Source organism: Perissodus microlepis, chromosome 14 (genome assembly GCF_051167445.1).
Source record: "Perissodus microlepis isolate ML-2025 ecotype Zambia chromosome 14, ASM5116744v1, whole genome shotgun sequence".
NCBI classification, from domain to species: Eukaryota; Metazoa; Chordata; class Actinopteri; order Cichliformes; family Cichlidae; genus Perissodus; species Perissodus microlepis.
In genome coordinates this window covers 15,032,837-15,055,186 of record NC_140474.1, presented here as the reverse complement: position 1 = coordinate 15,055,186, position 22,350 = coordinate 15,032,837, and the positions used below count along the sequence as shown (strand labels likewise).

At 39.7% G+C, this 22,350-nt stretch overlaps 1 protein-coding gene across 2 annotated transcripts in view; it reads right to left on the bottom strand.

Moving 5' to 3' along the window:
- schip1 (schwannomin interacting protein 1) overlaps positions 1 to 22,233 on the bottom strand; it is a 225,823-nt gene extending 203,590 nt beyond the window's left edge. The window contains exons 1-5 of one of the 2 annotated variants that reach the window (XM_084950484.1): positions 22,116 to 22,233; positions 21,786 to 21,873; positions 8,313 to 8,380; positions 7,112 to 7,198; positions 4,583 to 4,724 (exon numbers count right to left, since the gene is read on the bottom strand). In XM_084950484.1, coding sequence (XP_084806610.1) covers positions 4,583 to 4,724; positions 7,112 to 7,198; positions 8,313 to 8,380; positions 21,786 to 21,873; positions 22,116 to 22,138 — 408 coding nt within the window. In that variant the 5' untranslated portion in view covers positions 22,139 to 22,233. The remainder of the gene's footprint in view (positions 1 to 4,582; positions 4,725 to 7,111; positions 7,199 to 8,312; positions 8,381 to 21,785; positions 21,874 to 22,115) is intronic. The other variant, XM_084950485.1, reaches the window with a different exon arrangement.
- Between the last annotated feature and the right edge of the window lie 117 nt (positions 22,234 to 22,350).

Sequence of the window (22,350 nt, the reverse complement as noted above, 5' to 3'; positions counted from 1 at the left end):
TCATAATCACTCCAAAATCTGCCGCATCTTATCTACCTTCTAACTCCTAATCCTTTCAGATTTTCAGTCATCCATCATTCTCTTTCTGCCTTTGGAGAAATTAGCCTTCTCTTCTCCTCATTTTATCTCACTGTCACATAGCCAAGATGAATTTTTAAGATAGCTTCCCGCTGGGCATTCACAAAATCAGTGGCTATTTCACAGCCTCACTTATAAGCTTAGTCTTGTGCATGCTGTGCAACCCACATTGTTTATAAGTATGCATAGTTTCTAGACTTTAGGCAAACATTGACTACAAATCATTTTTATTCAAGAACTAAAAACATTTCTTGCATTTAAAATTATGTTAGTTTGTCCGATTACTTTTGAACCTCAGAAAATGGAGGATGATGTATAAATATGGCTGTAATTAAAAAGGAAAGTCAGCACTTCAATCACATTGATTGCTTGATTTAAAAAGCACTGTGGTGGTGTACAGACGCAAACTACAAAAATCTCAACAAATTATGCACCTAACTGTAGATGAAGCACATTCATTTTAGTCCATCTCTGTGTGTATTTCAGGGCTGAACATTCTTCTTGAGTTTATATTTTGCACAAGCAATCACATTTTCTTCCCTAACGGATACAAATGCAAGAGTTAGTGTCTCTCAGGAAGCCAGCTGAGCCTGGGCCTGTTTTGACAGTAAATAAGCTAATAGGCAAATGTCATGGCTATTAAATGAGTTAAGCCCGATCGATGTCAACTCTGGAGCAGAGGTGTATAAATTCAATTCAAATGAGACACCAACTGACACCAATAAAACATTTGTTAGAATTTGTCAGGAGAAACGCCAAAGGATGTGTGCGCGCGCGTGTGTGTGCACGGCAGGGGGAGGGCATAGGGGTGCATTTGTGAATGTGAATGTGTAACTGTGCATGGAAAGGCAGTGGGAGGGAAAGCAAGGGATGACATAGAGTGAGGGTGGGGAAAAGGGATTAAGTAGGGTAGAGGTGGAGGCATAGATGAAGTCGTCACTTTGCTTTGGATTCTTGGCGGTGAGAGATGAGAGAGTGATCTCCCACGCAGGCTACAGAAATGCTTACAGTGACACTTTCCCTCCACCTGGGCTGAACAAAAGGAAGGGGAAAAGTGCAAACATGTCACAGAGCCAGGAGGAGATCAATGTCCACAAACGCAGTTAGCAGACAAGCAGCCATGGACGCACAAGCTGAATGCAGCTAAGCATAGAGGATGTTATGTAATTTATCTTTTTTTTAATACAGTCAGCTCTGTGCTTTTTATTCTTTTTCATCCTTCTCCTCACAGTCCTATTCGCCTCTTAACTATACATCACTTAAATCATTTCATCAGGCAGCCCACCAGCTGTATCTTTTTCTCTGCAATGACAGCAACCAAGCTGAAGCGTTTTACCTCCATTCTCATCTCAACACTTTGGCTTTGATCTTCGGTTTGTGCGACTGAACGAACCTCACCAAACCATCCCCGAGGGCCACGCTCTGCTGTGAATCATGGGGATCTACTCGTGCAATCAAGTCAGCTCATATAGATGCTCAAATGTAAATGTACACATAAACTTTTTAAAGCATATTTGAAATGCAGAACAAACTGTACAAGGTACCTAATACTAGTCTACAATTATGGTCAAATAAAGCAGGAGCACAGAGACATAATTTGTTTCCAGCTTGCAGATAATGTTCTGTTATATATCACTGAATTAGCATCTCTGCTTTCACTGCTCCACACGACCTCATCAGCATTCAAAAGTGAAGCTAATCAATTCCCAGGTAAGCTCTCAAATTTGCCCAGAAATGTCTACATACAGAATGTTAGTTTAGCCCGAAGGCTGGTAGAAACATGACTTGTAATAGTATGGTTTTGCCTTCAGCATGTTAAGCACTTTGGTGGACACCAGTGTTTTAAGTACTGTTTCTGGAAGTTAAATGACGATTGATAACTGCATGCTTAATATGGAGTACACTCAGGCCAGCTCAACAAAAAAAAATGTTTGTTGTTCTGAACCTGGCAATTCGTGTGGTCAAGGAAGTCACTGGAGTTGAAGCAGAAAACCAGAGACTGAGATTTTTTAACTTTGACTAATATATATATATATATATATATATATATAAAAATGTGTGTGTGTGTATACATATATTTAGATTTGTGAATTTTAGCAATAGTGCCCCCAAGGTGGATTATCTGGAAAAAATGTGTTTCATGACAAACAGCTGACTATCCTTGGCAGGAAAGGTTCAGTTACTGATTCTTAAATGTCCATGTTTTAATTAATACAAGTGTATGGGCTAAGTGGAGGTGAAGTCATCATTACATGACGCATGGGCTATGTGTAGCAACCAGTCAGTTGTGAGCCCGTGTGCCAATCAGAAGTTTAAAAAAAAGAAACATAAAATGGAAATATTCAACTGTAGTACAAGTACTTGAAATATGTTGTATCTGGATAAACCCCTTGAGATGTAACATCTTGTTTCAAGGAGGTCGACAATTATCCCAGAGAGCAGTACAACTGCAACATCAGCTTGACACTGATGCAATAAGAGCTGAGGTCTGGGAGGTACTGGGAAGGTGAGCTTGAATCTAGGAGGTTTTCCAATGTTGGAAGAAGTAAAGAAGGAAAAACCACAGTGCTGCAGTGTCTCCTCTATGTGTGTGTGTTCATGCATATTTCATGGAACTATGATATTGAAGTATGTTTGAACCTCCCCCTCCCCTACAGGCCAGCTGCAAGGTCCTTCAAGCCCACATGAGCCAACATGAAGAACCACACAAACATACATGCACAAACACACACACACATAGTATGGCACCCTGGCCTTATGCTGATGAATGTCTGTCCTTCAGCGACCACAAGAGCCACAGCAGAGTGATACAGTCTGAATGAGGACAGACGAAGCAAGAGAGAAAAAGATGCAGAGAGAGTGGTGACAGGACAGAGAGGGGAAGAAAAAAAATGGAGTTAAGAGTGTAGTGTGCTGTGGGCGGAGGTGCAAGAGGAGGCAAGGCAAGGCGGTACAGAGGGCAAAGGTTCAGCACAGCTTGTCCAGCATTACTCCACCAAAATAGAGCTTCAAACTGAAAAAGGTAAGGCAGATTGGGGAGTGAGTGACTCACAGTAAACACTCTCAGCAAAAGTGAGTGTTTAATCTCAAAAGATTTTTTTTGGTAAACTTTACACCATTCAATTTGAAGTAGCGGAGGAAAAGACTGACTAAGCGTTACTTAACAACATTACACCAGCAGCCCCAGCGTGCATAGGTGTGGGCTGCTTGGTGATATTACAAGTATTTCAATTGTTCAGTCGATGTGAAATAACATTAACAGCCACAATTAAGGTAAAAGTATTTAACTCAATTCAACATCTCCTCGAATTGTATAACAATTTATTATAATATAGGACTAAAGTGTAAGTAGCATATTACAGTCCATTGTTTTCATGAGTCCAGCATATTTTAACATAAAATTTGCAAATAAAAAATATATTTATTTATTAAATATATTGCAATAGTGAAGAGTAACATACTTGATTTTCAAGAAAAGAGGGGATTCTTTGTCATCCTGGTTTTTAAGTTACAGCAAGTTTCTAATTAGCGAGACACTTTGCTGCTGTTTAATGAACAACAAACTCTTTCAACCAGAACAAACAACCTAATAAACAAAGCACATGCACACACTCACTGAGTCTCACCAGGATACTAGCCCATCTGTTTGCTAAGGGATTCTTGCTTCCTTTAACACTGCTTAAAAAGAGAGTGGGAAACAAATGCAACCCACACACACTAGTGAGTTCGGAGACATGACATCATTTTTTTCCCTGTGCTGAGTCTCTGCAAAGAACGTGGGCAGGAGTGCGCGGGTAGCTTGTGTGTGTGTGTGTGTGTGTGGCTCAGTGTGATTACTAAACTGTGAGAGCCGACACAGACTGGGGAATCAGCGCAGCAGACTAATGTGCGCGCCTCTGCGTCCGCATGTGTCACTTAGAAGTTGAGGCGATCTAAAGGCATCTTTTTTTTTCATCTCTGCAATCATCTCCTTATCTCTGCATCTGCTTCTGACTGTCTTTGTTCTTTTCTCCTCGTCTTCTCACTGTTTATCAGCTGCTGCTTATGCAGTTATTTTTTTTTCTCTGGCTTTTGTTTGGCTGCCATGCCCTGTGAGCATTGTTTAATGCTCCCCCACATTCCCTGAGGAGATTGGGGGGAGTGTGGGGGTAAGATGGGGGAGGACAAGGGCATAGGCACTTCATTAATCAATCAACCAGCTTTGAAAATTTACCTAATTAACGGCTAATTACAGATCTGGGCACAGTGCCAGCTGGCATCCCATCCACCTACACCCCTGCAGTCCCCCAAATGACACTAGAGGTAAACATCCCTCCCTCGCTCCCTCTTTTTTACTCTCGTCTTTGTTAGTCTACCCATCCGTGCATCCTCTCCCCCCATTTGTTATTCATTCTCTACTGTAACAACAGATCACCGCTGATCACTCACTCAAGACATCTCTGAGCACTTGGCTCATTCTCATGTCACACCATATGGCTGTCTGATTTTGTTTTCGCAGTCTCACCGGTGAAATATTGGTGGTCATCACAGGTTCCTGGAGGCTCTCTGAAGGCACAGTCTCTCTCCAATGATCATTGGTTCGGTTCTTGTCTTGTGCTTGCCAGCTCTCTCTACGGGACATACTGGCACGCCAGGCACGCTGGATCCTGGTGACATAAGTCAGCAAAATGTATTTATTGAGACATCCTGCATTTTTTTAAAAAAGGGTGGTAAATTTTGGAGTTCCTCGTGAAAGGAAATGGATTTGCTGAAACTTTTTAGAAGCCATGTTAAGTATTTGCTTCAAGGATGTTTGATGAACATGTTGGAGTGATAGCTGTTGAGCATAAAATACACAATGTTGTGCTGCCATAACCAAAGGCAAGCAAGTGTTGTTTTTTCTTACTCACTTTAAAAATAAGAAAAATAATGTAAAAAAGACAACAACATTCATTGGACACTTCATTAGACATATGGCTAGTGCAGAGTTGGACACCAATCTGTCTTAAAGATTTCCTTGACTCTTTCATGGCATAGATTCACAAAGGAGCTGGAAACATCCCTCATTTTGGTCCATACTGACATGATAGTGTTCAGTTGCTACAAATTTGTCAGCTTTACATCCATGGTTTGTATCTCCCATTCTACCACATCCAAAAAGTCCTCTACTGGATTGAGATCTGGTGACTGTGGAGGCAATTTGAGTACAGTAAACTTAATGTCATATCCCACACTATTACACCAGGACTACCCACCTGAATTGTTTCTTTCATGTGTTACATAAATTATGACTCTACTATCTCAGTGATGCAGCAGAAAGAGTCAGTCCAGAGAACGTTTTTCCAGTCGTCTATTGTCCAATTTTTGTGAGCTAGTGTGAATTGTAGCCACAGCTTCCTGTTCTTAGCCGACAGGAGTGTCACCCGGTGTGGTCTTCTGCTGCCCATCTGCTTCAAGGTTTTATATGCTGTGCATTCACAAATTCTCTTCTGCATACCTTGTTTGTAAAAATTGCTTATTTTTGTTACTGTAGCATTACTGTAAGATCAACACAGTCTGTCTATTCTCCTCTAACATCAACAGATGCTCACTATTTTCTCTTTGTCTGACCATAAACCTGAGATAAATGTGAAGTAGTTTAAAATTTTCTGAATCAAATCAAATCACATTATTCCCTTTTCTGATACATGGTTTGTACTTCAGGAGGTCAACCAACCTCGAAATACCTTTGTTGGTATCACGTAATTGGCAGTAATTCAGTTTACTTAACAAAGTGGCTGGAGAGCATAGAAATACCTAAGAAGGCGTAAAGAAGTAAGTCTAACAATTACCCATTAAAGAAATGTAACACAGCTCATTCTTTATTCTCCGATCACTTAATTTTTTATCAAATTTAACAGCTTTGGTGCAGAGCTTTAAGCACATCTGCAGTACTGCTGGGCTTGTTCTTGTATGATAGCATACAATAATGAATTTGCAGTATATGTGTCAGTATATATACTGTCTGTCTGGCATAGTTGCAAGACTGAGCCAAAACAGGTTTCTTGCTTCTTTTTTTTTTTTAAATTTGCTATCATTATGAATAAAGGTTAACTTAAATTTGAATGCTCACCAAAAAATCAAACAAACAAAAAAGCACAAACACAGTTAACACAGAACTGGAAGTTAAATAGTTCACTTCCAGTTCTGTTTCTTCATAAAACTGAAGGAATATAGATATTAAGTAAACGAGTGCATCACACCAGATTTCTGTCTCTCTTTCTTTAACTCATCTTCTTATTTAGCTCTTTGAATTTCCAAGACAACTTCTCCTTCTTGGCCATTCTCAAACATCTTTCTCTTCAGTTTCTTGCTTAACTTTGTCTATGTTTTCCTTTTTCCTTGTCCTCTCCCAGCCTATGTTTCCAACCTACAGACAGCTTTCTCTCCATCTTTCACTTTCCGCTCACTTTCATCCCAGTAGTCACCTCAACAGCAGACACCAGGATGGAGTGTAGGATCAATTACCCGATGGAGAAACACATTCACCTCCAGTGGAGCAGAGAGACAGCTGAGGCAAATGGAACAAATTGAATTAAACCACATCTTCTAGCTCCAAGCCACTACCTTTTCTTCTTCCTTCGCTCCTCCTCCTTCTTCTCCCTTTGCTTTTTCAGTCTCTCCATTTCCGTGTATTCCTGTTTCATTGACTTTTCTCTGAGTTCATCCAAACACTTTTTCCTTATCTGTCAACATTTTTTTATCCTATAGAGAAATAGTTTTTTTTTCTATCCTTGGCTTCCAATGAAGTGAGAGCCTGAGGCCAGAGCTGTTCTTCGCTGTCGCACCTACAAGTGTGTAATTGCGTAGATGAAAGCTGACAAGAGTTAATGCTTTCAAAAGTGACCCTTGACCCCACAAGTCCATGACCCCAAAGAACAGAATGAATTGAAAGGAACTGAACATGGATGACATTCAAAATGAAAGCCTTTCATATTGTAAGAATCTATTGTTATGACTGGGTATTGTACAAATAATCATAATGATACATAAAGCAGCCAAAAGTGATACTCACACAGCAGCCTTTATCTCTAGGTGCTGTTGTTGATCACGACAGTGAAGGCTATTGTCGTCCTCCATCTCACTCCTACGTGGACAACTTCTACAACGATAACAGTGCAGATAAAGAATAATTGTGAGGTTGGAAATATAAATACTGGCATCAACACAGAACATGGTGTATGCAAATCATCTAAAAAATGATAAGTTGTTACTGCAGGGGTTACTGCAGATACTAGGCTAGTGAAACCCCAATTTCAAAAACATACATAAAAGCAAACAATGTTTTGCAAATGTCATAAATCCATATTTTATTCACAAGAGAACAGAAAATACACCAAATGTTTAAAATGAGAAAATGCACCATTTTAAGAAAAATATCCCACTTTGAATTTGATGGAAATGCCTCAAAAAGTTGGCATGAGGGCAAACAAAGGTTGGAAAATTAAGTGGTAATGTAACTAATTAGGCTAACTCATAACAGGTAAGTAATTTGACCCATAGTTTCTCAAAAGTAAAGATGGCAGATGCTCACTAATCTGCAAAAAAAATGCATGCACAAATTGTTGAATTGTTTTAGAATAATGTTCGGCATTTACAATGATTGAATATCTCATCATCTGCATTATATGATATTATTAAAACATTCCAAAAATCTGGAGAAATCTCTATGTGCAAGAGACACAGCCTAAAGTCAATATTGGAATGTCAATGAGCTTCAGGTTCTTCAGGCAGATCTGTATTAAAAACAGATGATTCTGTCATGGAAGTCATGACAGAATTCCAACATAGGAACATTTAAAGAAGAATACATGTGTACGTACAGAAGAAGAATCAGCTTGTTATCAGCAATCAGTTCAAATGCCTGCATCTCTGATGGTAGGGGGAGGGCACAAGTGCCTATGAAAGTCGCACCTTGCATATGTGGAAAGGTACCATCAATGCTAAAAGGTACATGGTACATTCTTTTAAATCTGTGTTCCATTATGAATAAAATATGGCTTTATAAGATTTGCAGATTCATGCATTCATTTTTTTTATTTACATCTTACACAGCAGCCTAACTTTTTTGGAATTGTGAAATAAGGTGCTGTTATGGCAAAATGGTTCTGATAGCTTTAAAATCCAACATTGCATTTTCCTATTGTGGAGAATGCCGTGTGCTTTGGGGTTTTTTGCTCATTTAAGAATAGGCAGATTTCTGTACAGGGTCTCACCTTTCTATCTCTTGAACAGCTTGGCCTCCGCTGTGGTTGCAGTAGCGATGATACCTTTTCACTTCTTCCTGGCAGTTGAAAAACATCAATATGTCAGCATGGTCTATAATTCTCAGTGTTAATGGAATACGCATATGACAGTGGAAAAGCTGTATGATAATAAATCTGCAGTATATCTATCTGTATGTGTAATTAATAACACCTACACACATACTGCCTGGCATAGCTACATAACTGAGTCAAATCAGGTGATTTATAATTTGTTGTTGCTATCAGTCCCTTCTAACCTCAAATAAGGGCGCATATTTGAGTCACTTGATTAACACAGATTTGTAAGTTGGAATAATGCTGATGCATAGCAGCATATGTCGTATGCAGGTGCCAACTAGCCGGGTATCCGCTAAGAAGAGCCACCCTCCTAAACAGTAGGTCATAGCAGGTCTCACCACAATCTTGTAAACATTTCCTTTCACTCTTGCTGCTTTTATTCTGTTAAAAATCAACCCTGGCAGCTCTTCTCCACTTGTCTCATGCACTGTCTGTTGCTTTGAATGGTCTGCCACAGACATTTAAACTCACCCACCTTCACTACCTCTACTCCTTGCATCTTTACTACTCTGCCTGTCTCCCTTTCATTCTCACATATGTATTTTGTCTTGCTTCTACTGACTTCATTCCTCTTCTCTCCAGGTCATACCTCCACCTCTCCAGGCTCTCCTTATCTGCTCCCCACTCTCACTAGACACGGCAGTGTTGTCTGCAAATATCATCTGTCAACATGTCCATCGCTGCCACAAACAAGAAGGGCTACAGCACTCATCACTGAGCTTACACCCACCCCCACCTTGAACTTTCACTGACACTTCTACTGTACACCTCACTGATGTCTCGCTGTACTGCACCACACTTTGCCACTCTTGATTTCCTCATTTAGTATCACAGTTCCTTTCTTAGTACCTTATCATAAGCCTTCGCTAGATACACAAAGACACAAAAAAAACCCTCTCACCTTCTCTATCAAAATTCTTAAAACAAAAGTTGCATCTATAGTACTCTCACAGCATGAAACCATACTGCTGCTCACTGATCATCACCCCTGTCCTTAACCTTCCCTTCAACCACTTATTCCCACGGTTTCATGGTATGACTCATCAACTTTATCTCTCTGTAGTTATTACTAGGCTTGTCACGATACTGCAATTGCAAACTTGATACCGATACCCAGGACTCCATACAAATTTGAAACAGGTATTAGATTAAGATCAAGTTTAAAGGTGTTAGTTTGGAGGTTTTATCCAGTTCACAAATTATTTAGATAATTTCATTGCAGACCCTGAAGATAAAATATATTTTAGAACATACTAATAAACTAAGGGTTCAGCAAACAGCACAATACCTAACATCTAAATAATGTAATTATTGTAGAAGAGCATTATGGAAAAGTTACAAATACATTATGGATAAAGGGTGCTTTTACTTATACTTAAAATAATAATAATAATAATAATAATAATAATAATAATAAAAAAGTCGTGAAAAACAGAGCACTCACTTTTAAATCTGACCACACAGTTTGCTACATCAAAATAGGTGACACATTTTAATAAATTACTGTAAAAATAAAAAAGTTACATTTTATCATCTTGCCTGCTGCTGCCTGCTGCTCTCTCTCTGCAACTCTTTGCATCCTCAGCGCTACTCATCAGTCCTGAAACCGCTGCTCTGCTCCTTTCATTTGCTCTGTTTAGGTCTTGAAACTTTGGACTCTATGCTAAGTTCAGCTATGGTTCCCTCACTGCTAAGTGATAATTGCTAAGTGGCTAATGTTACTGTGTGTTCCAGACAGGTTAACATTGATGATAACTGTCTAAAACTTCAGTGTTGTTGAAACAGGAGGTTTACTGACGACTGAAATTCTTCCTAAAGTGTTGTTCAGTGTCATAAACGTTAACTTCTTTAGTTGTTAGTGAGGAGAGGAGCTCTTTGCCTCACTGTGTCAGCTACAGGAAGTAAAGACAGCACTGTTTCTATCAGTGTTGTTGCAAATACGTATGCAATTCCTCACTCTCCAGGACTGTGTTAAACATTCTGGTTAAAATGTCCGCTGACCTCTCTTCTAGACACCATCACACATCCACAGGTATGTCTTCTTTTTTTTTTTTTTCTTTTTGTTAATGAACTTTATTTAGAACAATAACAATGACAATCTCAAAGAGACAAGCGACATATTAAATCAATCAGAACAGAATCACATCTCCTGTACACCACAATGAAATCGACAATAACTGAAAGTAAACATACATACATACATACACACACACACATATATATACACATACATATATATACATATATATGCATATACACATGCATACATACACATCCATATACACACATCTACATAATAATAATATAAAAAGATGAATAACCAATACAAAAATAAATAACAATAAAAAAAGAATGAAAAACAAGGAACAGAAATAAAGAAGACAAGGGGGATCATAAAATCTCTAAAAGTGAGGTTCCATAAACAAGACACATAACTTAAATAAGGGGCTAAGAAAAATCAAACTCTTCTAAAAATCTATGCAATTTGATTGCTTGGGGCTTATTTATTAGCTTAAGAGATTTACGGAACAGGGAGAGGTCGTTTTTAAGAGCAGGCCATGAAGGGGGGGATTTAGCATATCGGCATTTATGTATGTAATACTTTGTTATAATAATGAGATTGTTAACTAAAAACTCACTATTTTTGTCCTTAAGGATTACTCCAATTTGAATATTTTGAAAAGACCAAAAATCAATATATCCATACTGGGACAATATTAGGACATGGAGAGATTTCCATAAATTCTGGATTGTCACACATCCATAGAACATGTGCTCTGTTGTTTCCGAAGTTGTTTTACAAATATAACAGTTGTCTAACACAAATTTAAATCTGTCTCTCATAAATTCATTGGAGGGGTAAATATTTTTTGTAGTTCTAAAATGGACTTCTTTAAATTTGGGGGGAATTGGAAATGTTAAATATTTGGTTCTGATCAGCGAGATCTCAGATTTGTTATAATCTTTAAAGACGAGTGAATGTTTTGTCCTACCTGGATATAAGGTGTTAACCAAATACCTCCTCAAAAATTGATTATTGCATTTTCCATTAACCAAGTCAAGACCATCTAGTTTAACTTTATGTAAATTACAAGGACTGTTGGGATATTCTGTGAAACCTTTTTATAGAGCTCGAACGAGCAACTCATGTCATATTTCTCATTAAGCCTGTTTAATTCAAGTATATCTCCATTTTCATCCATTATATGTGTCACAGACCAAATTTGTTTTGTCATCCATTCTTCCACAAACATAGATTTCCCCCGATTCAATATCACCCTATTATTCCACAATGGAACATTGTGGGGACTAAAGTTATGTTTAAACATTAATTTCCAATTTAACAAAACTTGTTGATGAAATTTGGAAAGTTTTATGGGTAGTTTAGAAATTTCAAAATCACATACTAAAAGGAATTGGATCCCCCCAACTTTGTTGAAAATAAGAGATGGTATCAAGAACCAGATCTCATTATCATTTTTCAAGAAAGATCGTAGCCAATTAATCTTTAAAATGCCATTCATTATTTCCACAGGTATGTCTTCTGGAACACCAGTCCTTCCATCTCTTCATAGCTGTCCTCACTTCCTCCTTACAAATCTTCTACACTTCCTGCACTAACTTTTCTCTATTTGTCCCCCTCTTTCATTTTCTTCATTAATCAGCTTCTCAAAGTACTCCTTCCTTGTTTTCAACACTCTTCCTTCCTTTGTTAGTTCCCATCTCTATCTGTAACCACCCTAATACGCTGCACATCCTTTCCAGCCATCTCGCCAATCAATACAAGTTTTCCTTCCTTACGGTGTGTTCACATCTAACGCGATGGACGCGAACAAAAACGCCCCAAACGCCCCTAATTTGACGCGTGCACATTCGCACCTCAACGCGTGTCCAAGAAAAATCCATAGCGCGTCAAAAGCGTGAACTGGAAATGTGGGAGGAATGTGGGAGGAAGTTGTGCCAGACGGTATCTTTGCAAGATGGCAGCTGTCGAGCTAGCGCTTGAAGAGAGAGTCTCCCTTCTCTATGTACTGTGGAGAGCAGAGCAGCGGCGGAAAAGACGTCCTCGCCGTACCTGGGTCCATGAGGTCCTCCAGAGGCGTGAGCAGTTTGGTGAGTTTCACCATTTGCTCCAGGAGCTGCGCCTGGATGACGGCCGATTCCAGCGATATCACCGTCTTTCACTCGGCCAGTTTGAGGACCTTCTTTCCCGCGTCGGTCCCAGAATCGCCTGCCTAGACACCAACTACAGGTGCTCAATCCCACCTGCAGAGCGCCTGTCCGTCTGCCTGAGGTTAGTAAAAGTGTTTAATACGGTAGTCCTTTATTGATACCTGTGCTAATATGCTAAACTATCGTTTATAGACTGCTAACATGGATGTGCTATGCTATCAATGAATGCCGTTGGTGTTTACTGATAGCAAACTGTGGTACGGAGACGACTGTTTATAATATTTCTAGTGATACTCGAAAGGTCTCATCAAGTCCTGATTTAATTCAATTTATGCTGTTATCAGTGTTTGCATTGATAGCATGGCTGTGGTGTCATATGTATGCTCTCGGTGTTTGCTGATATCAAACTGGTATTAGGACCACTGTGGGTTAATCTTTGTAGTGATACTCACTCCTTTTTTTATTTAGACCTGGTTTAATTTTGGGATAGTTGAATATTTGTATATAATCCCTGCAGCTGTCAGACTCTATAACAGGGGTCACCAGCCTTATTAAAACTGAGAGTTAGATAAAACTGAACAGTTTGGTTCATCTTTAGTTACATGGTTCTATCTTGATATGCTGTCTTATCACAGATTAATTTTTCAAAAATATTAATGATTTAAGCAAGGAAAGGGCTATATGTCAACATACAACTCTTTATTTCTATTAATGTCTTACTTCATTCCTACCTGATTGACATGTTTATGAATTATGAGTGATTGGCACACTGTAGTTGTAAAAGTTGCTACCAATCAAATTATGATATGTTAAAGTTAAAACAAAACAGCTGTTTTAGATATTATCTAATATACATTTTGAAATTATCCTTATAATTACAAAATGTTTTATGTAAGATTTATGTTTTGTGATTTAAATCTGACATCACAAAAGTATTTTGGAATTGGAATAATGTATTTTGTAACTGCAGTACACATAATACTAATTTTGAACAATTTTGTCCAGGTTCCTTGCCACCGGGGACTCCTTCACGACCAAGCGTTCAGTTACAGAGTCGGTGTGTCCACGGTGAGCCAGATCACCCCCCAGGTAGCGACGGCCATCTGGGACTGTCTAGTGGACGACTCCATGGCTGTGCCTTCACCTGGAGACTGGCGGTCCATCACAGAGGGATTCCAGGAGCGCTGGAACTTTCCTCTCTGCTGTGGAGCTCTGGATGGGAAGCACGTCCAGACAAAGGCACCCCATATATCATATAGGAGACACACACATTGATATACACTAAATATTTATTTCATTTCTTTTTTTGTGGTGCCCAAACGTATGCACCTGCTTGATTTTGTTTAAACAATTATTGCACACTTTTTGTAAATCCAGTAAACTTCTTTTCACTTCTCAAATATCACTGTGTGTGTCTCCTGTATGATATATTTAACTGACATTTTTTATTGTAACAACCAACGATTTATTCAGGAAAATGATGGCTATTAACAAGGTTGCCCAAACTTTTGCATCCCACTGTATTAGTATATTTTGTCATTAGTATAATATGAAATAAATTCTACATGTGTCAAGTCGTGTGCCAACATTTGCTGTGTAGTAGAACTGAGACATTAGTCATTATAAAAATTTATTTGAAATAATATTAAAATTCTCAAACAGGAAAACATTAAACATAAATATTTAAAATATAAGTATTTACAGAGAGACAGGAATAAAAAGGACCCAGCTGCTCTCCAGAGCAGGAACAAGGCTGAGGAGGAAATGCTCCATTGGAGACTGGTGTGGCCTCTTCAGGGACACCAGGATGGCCAGCTCCACCGCCGATGGACCGTCCTGGGACCCGTCCCTCATCTGCCTCGGAGCCGTCCTCCTCTGTGGGCCTGTAAAACAGCACAAAACACAAAGAAATGAGAAGGCTGCTACTAGATTTTAATTTCAACATTGAAAAAAACAAAAACAGGATATAATCAGATTGGTTGTAGATATTTAGTAAAGGTGATCACAAGGCAATCCCACCGACTAAAAAGGTATCAGTGCTTGCTGTACATAACTGTGGGTGCAGCAGCAGGAGCTCAGGGACTGGGGAGCCAGGAGAAGCAACAGGGGATGCTCTGCTGCAGAATCAGTTGGCTCTATCAATACAGTATTAAATGTTAACATGTTGAATATAATCAGAAAGTATATACAGTGGTCCCTCATTTATTGCAGCAGGGGTTCTCAGAATAACTAGCCCCTGGTCACGCACTTTATACACTGTTTTCCCCACACACATGAACATTAGTCACAGTTCTCACAATTGATTCTCAAAGTGCAAACCTTTGTAGATTGCAAAACGTAAAAGTATTATGCCACGGTTTGTCTTCATCTGCCTGCCACTTTCGTGCGCCTTTTTCCCTGGCGGTGCAGGTGTCTATTTCCGAATGAGGCTCATAGTTATGGGTATTTTTGTGCTGTTTTTTCTATTGGACGTGATGGTTATCAAAACCAAACATGATAAATTTGGCAAGCGCAGGAGACACGACACGAAGGAGATTTGTCAATCAGGCTGCAGAATGCAATGCTGTACGGTGCAAAAAAAAGGAAAGGAAAAAGAAAATCAGCGAAAAAGCGAAGCAGTGACCGATGAACAGCGGGACCACTGTGTGCTGTTTATTAATAAACAAAATACATTCCTATATGACAACATGCATAAAAGCAGAACGGTATTTGTACGTCAGTGGGAAAATAGTGGTGGCTTGCTAGCTTTTGTGCGGCTTCCCCGGGTCAGCGAAAACTTTCAAAAGAGAAATGAATGAACTTACCAGGTTGCCCGATCTCTTTACATATCTTCCTCCAAGCTCGGTCCTTTATATTCCTGTCTCGGTACAGAAAGCAGCTGGTGTCGTACAGCTCCGGGTTGTTTGCTACGGCATTGATTAGCCTTCCTTCCATTGAAGTATGAAGGGCTTTGGCTGGATCTGCCCCTTTGACCTAGGTCAGAGCCACCACCAGGCTCCTGATTGGTTGTCGCGGCGCGATTTGACGCTGGAGTTCAGATTTTTCCAACTGAGCGGTAGACGCGTAACGCGCGTATGCACAAAATGCAACACAATAACTCACACGTGTGGTTTTTTCGCGAGTCAAATGCTCCAAACGCGCTAGACTGACGCGCGTTTCAGGCGTTTTCGCGACGCAAATCTGCTTCCGAATTTTCGCAGGAGCCGCAATCGCGGGTCATCGCGCTTTTCCATTGACTTTACATGTAAACCTGACGCTCTATTCACATTTCACTATAAGCTTTTTCCTTTGTTACCTCTCCCAGCCTATCAGACTTTATCTTTTCTAACCTTTTCCTTTGAATACTTTCCTCAATTCCTTGTCTTCTTTCCTCTGTAAAGAATCAAATACCTTTTTGGCAGTGTCCTTTACTGCGTCATCTGTATTTTTCCAGTCATCTGGAAACTCTTCACTACCACCCAGAGCCTTTCTCTTGCAAACACAATACATCTACCTTCCTCCTCGCCATCATATCAGTCAACTCTCTCCCTTTACCTGTCATGGTTCCTACATTTAAAATCCCTAGTCTCATCTCCATATTCCAGCCTCTTCTTTTCGTTTCGTTTCTCTTGTTCTGGCTCAGAACACACTTTCAGCCTCGCTTCTTCCTTTGTCTTTGGCCAACAGTACCACAGTTTGCATCCTGATAGTTAACAGCGCTGGAGGCAGTTGTTGTTAAACCAGACCATGACCAATTTGGTATGGAAAGCTCATTCTTGATGATTTGATTGATTTTGATTTTATGCCGAATGCTCTGATATCTGGGGATGGGACTGGCAATGCGTCTGGAAAAATGGTGATTTTTGTAGGCTGAACTAATTCACACGCCTTAAATACATTTATCTAGTTATTCATCCAACTTTACATTTTTGTTCTCGTCTTTAAATACAATAAACCTTACTTCATAAATTAATGTGCCAAATGATGTAACATAATATTCATACTCTAAATTGTAAAATTTAGAAATATCAACATTGAGTATAAAATAAACCTGGCTAAATCAAGGAAATTAAAATGATACAACTCTTTTATAAGGCGTTATAGGTGCATAAACACTACTAATGGGTCATTGCTTGATAGATAGTGGTTGCTAGGCAACATGATTACATATGTAAGAACCTTTAGGGGCCTTTTAGATACCTGTGTGAAAAGTTTGGTTGCACAACTGATTGTGTGGGAGTAGTTTGCAGACAAACCAACAAATATTGTTTCTATTACACTAAAATACACATAAAATGTATAAACGATCACCTGTGGCAGTGTGAACTTCATATGTCAGTGTTTCTCATACAACTTGTTCTGTTGAGTTTAAAAGACAAAATGCACTTTTGAAAGGTCTGGGAAAACCTGTGTTTCCAAATTTAATTCTTTCTAGATGACAATATGCCCATTGAGATGACAAGAAACTATTTAAAGTATCTAGTCTTGGCATTGTCCAGTTACAGAACTACTACACAAACCCCAGTTTGAACATCACCACACAAACTTATACTACACTTGTTAGGGAAAGAAAAAGACTACTTTGGAACATATTCTCAGGCCAGACATCCTAGAGTTCATAATTTCAACTGCAGCCTTTTGCATTCAATACATACAAAATCAAATCTTTTGAGCAAAATTTTGTGTCACAGCACATTCATTTTCTATATGTTTTGCACATTTCGGTACATGTAGCACAGGCATTGTGTGCTGTTACTGTAATAGTTTGACTCTTCTAAATGTTTATGCATATCTACCAACCAAAGCCAATTATGGATTAAGTGTTCAAGATGCCAGGCAAAGGGCCAGTAAGGATTTAAAATATAAGTGTATCAACAAGTGTTATGCCGTATCAAATGAAGACTCCATCCAGATGCTCTAGCCAACATAAGAATCCATGACTAATGGCAATGGCAGTGTTAAATGGAATGAATGTGTTAGCATATTTTATACAATATTTGTTAATATAAAAATGTTGATATGCTAAAATATATGGATACTACTGAGATGAGAAATAATTACTCTTCATGATACTGATTATTATAAAGATCAGCTGACAAATCACAGCTTAAAGAGCCAATTATTAGTTACTAATATTTACTGAAGCTATGTTTTTTTTTTTGTTGTTGTTGTTTTTTCAGCTACTATTTATTCACCACCAGCTGTAATTTCTTGGGTTTCTGAACGAGATAAAATGCTCTACAATTACATAAGAAATATCAAGGGAGGGATATTGCTTGCAGTCTATAGGGCAATCGATTAAATCGACACCTGAATACATGGTTGCATAGAAACGGGGATATTAGTGAAACCTGCTGCTCCTGTGCATGTAAACAAGTTTATCACATTATTTTCAGTAGCAAAATAAGGGCAATCAATAGACTGGGATGCAAGGTAAAATGAAGCATTAAGTTGCTGAAAAATGGGAGATGGATGGAAAAGTGGAATAAAGGGGAGAGAAAACAACAGCACATAGAAGAAAGTCTGCTTCCCTTTAATTGATGAGTTATTAAAATCATTATTTCTCAGCGTCCTAGTTCTATCACAAAGATCGATGGCAGGTACCACTGAACGTCCACACTAAAACACTTGCACACATACACAAAACACTTGTAGGAGATGGTCGGGCCTTTGTGTCCTTCAGTCTAGCATTGTCTCTCAACAGGATAAAGCCCCCCTCCACAAGCCCGTGGACACAAACACTGCACTAGAACAGTTAATGCACCTGCATACGTGCACAGCAGCATGTATGCAAGCACGTATACACCTCAGTCTGATCTCAGAGGATTTCATTACAGTGTGCTGATGCGCCGAAACATCTGCATTACACTATTGACTCTTTAGCTGTCGCTCAACTTGCCGATCAGCCCGAGGAAATACCCAATCAAGAGGGCTGTACCACTGGAGGTGCTCATTAATTGTGACATTGGAAATCAATTTACATGCGCAGTGCATGAGAGGAGTAATATGGAAGTCAACATTTACTCTTTCGTCTGAGTCCCCAAGTACAAAAAGAGCATTCAGAGAGATGATTACTGAGGTGTTTCTGTGATTACGTAATTTGAAATCTTGTTTTCTCTTAGTATTATAGCTATGCAGTAAAAGAGTGGCAATAAATGTGTTTATATAGAAAGCTTTATATCCTTTAAGAGGTGAGAAAGGGGTACGAGAAAACTAGGAGAGAGAAAGAAGAAAAGACAAACAAATCCAAATGAAAGTGTCGTGTGAAAATAGTTACATGTTGATTATATTATAACATGTAGAGACCTTTAACTGGCAGGTGCAGCTGTTTGTATACATTCTCATAAATCCTAGGCTGCTGTACTTACACAGCTATCAATATCTGGCTGGAGAAGAGCTAGTAAAGCTAGAAGAAGCAAATCAGGTACAGCAACACAAAAAAGTAGATGAAGGGCTGTAATTAAAAAGTAAAAAAAACCCTCATACATACCTATTTATTTGAAAGACATCCATAGATTTAATATCTATAAATCAAAAGAAATGACTCCAATGGAAGAGCCATTACACAGCATTTACAGTAAGGCTGAACAGGCACATATTTTAACTATCTGTTCCTCTTTTGATCTGCCGTCTTTTGCTGCTGCGAGGTAATTCTGCTCGACACGTGATGACAGATCTCAAAACTGTTAGTTTTGTCAATTTTCTGCTGACCAGCTGTTTTGGTTGGGCGGCAGATTCGTCTCTTTCGCACTGATGCACTCAGAATATACTTTATTCGATATGAGCCTTCAAAACTGCCTGTGTTGTGCATATGGCACTGCGGTGAAGAATGCAGAACATTCAAGAAGCTGAAAATGGTGAGGTACAATGAGGGAAGCAAGAGCCTACCAATTAAGAAGAAGTGAACACAGGGTTATTCAAAAAAAAAAAATGCAATAGAAGAAGAAGATATGAAGTGGGTGGGGTGTGATGAAAAGAGATGAAGGAGGTGGGAGAAAATGATCACACACCCCATCAAAATGCAAAATGGAGCACTTGGGAGTATTCCTCAGCCGGTGCTATTAACCAGCAGAGAGCTGCTCCGGTTAACATATGGTGAGGAAAGTTCTGAGCGCATATAGACAAGGCCATCATCGGTAAGGGGGCTTCTTTCAGTGATCAAAGACTGTAAGCTCACACTTTGAGACCTGACCAGCCTTCAGGGACATTTTAAAGGGATGAGATGGAAATCACCACAGAACTGGCAGATATTTGTGTGTTTTACCGTGAGGTGGGGAGAGGTGTTTTTTTTATTTACCTGTGGTACTAAATTCCAGTGTGAATATGAACACTGGGGTGGGCAAAGAACACATCTGTCCGTCAGCGTGCAAGCTCATGCTGCTCGTCCACATCATTACAACTCAATCGCGGGGCGTTTGAGTGAGCTAGCGCAAACAGCACTCAGCGCTGCTCTGTCCCACTCAGGGAGCTACAGTAATGCACTTCTGAAATATGACACCCTTCCCTGGCACCACACTCGTACTATGTACAACCCTCTGCATAACAGAATGCTGCAGCTGTGCCTAAAATGCAAGACTCTGTTTTTGCCCTGTCCCACAATACAGGATCTGAATGAAATCCATGGATATTCAGCTCCCGTTGAATATATTCATTAAAAAGACTGCACACTGGGACATTTTTTTCTTGATTTTTATTGAATTATAAGTTTCATGCATGATACTGGTAACAGATTTCAAGATTCCAACTGTGAGTGGTGCATCAAATATTCCACCTTTTATATTTTATACTTAACCCCATTAGATGTGACCCTATTGGCATGCTGCTTAAATAATCTCTCTGTAAAATGATTAACAACACGGACCCATGGCCATAAAATTCAGCTTTTCCATTGATTACGGGGTAATAGCTAGATAGATTAATGCGCTTCTCACGGGGTTCCCACCTCGGCAATGAATCTGAATCACTCATGCACACGGAGCAAGTGGAGCAGCCTCAGTAACCCACATTTGTATCCTCACTCATATATATCTAATGCCAATTACTGATTGGTCCTTCACCGAGCTCCTTCAGGTCCTCCTCAGCAGTCTTGCATGAATCCACCCTGACGTGGCATGTCACAGAGCTGAGCTAGATCAATTTAGAAATGTCATTTTTGGGAAAGTGATGATGAAATTCAGCTGTCAGGTCGCGCAGTAGAAACACATCAGGATAAAATCTGAAGTCAAATTGAGCAAGTGTTGGAGGATGTGAAATAAATGGGGGGGGGCACCATCATACTATATTGCAGAGTAAGTGAAAAATGTATGATGGAACTCTGCTTTCAGATCTCACAGGCTCAATATCCCCAGCCACCGATAATGCGCAACACTACATCACCGGCATTAAATATTCAGGGGCTCGCTACACCTAGGTGAACTTGTGCACCTATACACTCACCTCGAGCACACAATGGAAACAGTCTGTTAAAGATGACTCGAGCAGAACAGAATTTACATTAGCAAGTCAACTGCAACAACTGCTCCTTTCAAACCAGATGTCAGAGTTATTAAACCCTATACATGAGCTCAGGACTCATTGCAATGAGGAACACATGCCAGCCCCATTCAGCTGAGCAGTTCAACTATGGCATGACTATTTCTTTCTGAAAATGAAGTCATTTATAATGAAGGGCGCTATATGTAGTATTAATGAGACCTTTTTTAGTTCCGGCCACAACGATAGTCTTTGAGTGGCCCCGAGCCAACATAAAAAAAGCAATTTCCTAAACCAAACTGAACTCAGTCAGTTTTACCATTTTAAATGGTGAATAAGGGAAGCAGAATTCAAAGCAGTTAGGGAGCAAGGGAGAAAAACGGCTTTAATATGGTTTTGGAAAAGATTTTCCATTGTGCATAATGTTGGTGCTTTTCTAATGTCTTTCCAAAGTGCAACAGAAGTCCAAAAGCGGATAATGAAAGACATTTTTAATAGATGTTTGCAACATACACCGTCTTCTCTCCTCTCCTAGAAGTGTGTGGTGCCCAGCAGTGAAAGCGTCAACTTAGCGCTCCAAAAAAGAATGACAAAGTGAATGACATCATTACTGAACTGTTCCCTCACCGAAAAAAACAAAACAGTCTGTCATCCATCCACAGACATGACTTTTCCAGCACCAGACAATTATATAAATCTATTTTACAGTAATGACAACAATACTAACAGGCTGCATCTTACCTGGTTATTGATGCACAGAGCAAGGTGCTTCCTCTCCCGAGCCAGACTCCCGCTGCGCAGTCTCACCTCCTCTCCTTGGTGAACATTTCTGGAAGGACATCACTCAAGTTAGGGTGCAAAACTCTCAAAAATATTAAATATGTCAGAATCTCTCGGCATGCGAGGAGCCTGTACTCTGTGTCCAGCTGCAGAGAGTACCGATACGTAGGGTTTTAAAATCACTCCTCAGTGCTTGAAGCAGCCGTTACCGGAGCTTCCCGCTTAACCGAAATAACAAACACTGCTGCTTTACATTTGGGACTAAGGCGAGTCGCTGCGTGGGTTACTAACCTGTACGTGCCGCTCCTCAGCATGACGAGCTCTCCACCCGCAGTCAGACAGAGATGCAGTGAACACTTAGAGTCGGGAGCAGCCGGTGAGCGACCACACTTGGAAAATTTTCGCAGCCAATGGGATGCTGAGGGTGTGCGCGTGCCCCCCGCCTTTGCTTTTCAATACAGCGCCCCCCCCGCGCGCGTGTTGACACGGCGTCATTTAACTTGGCGATCGACTTTAATCGCTGTAT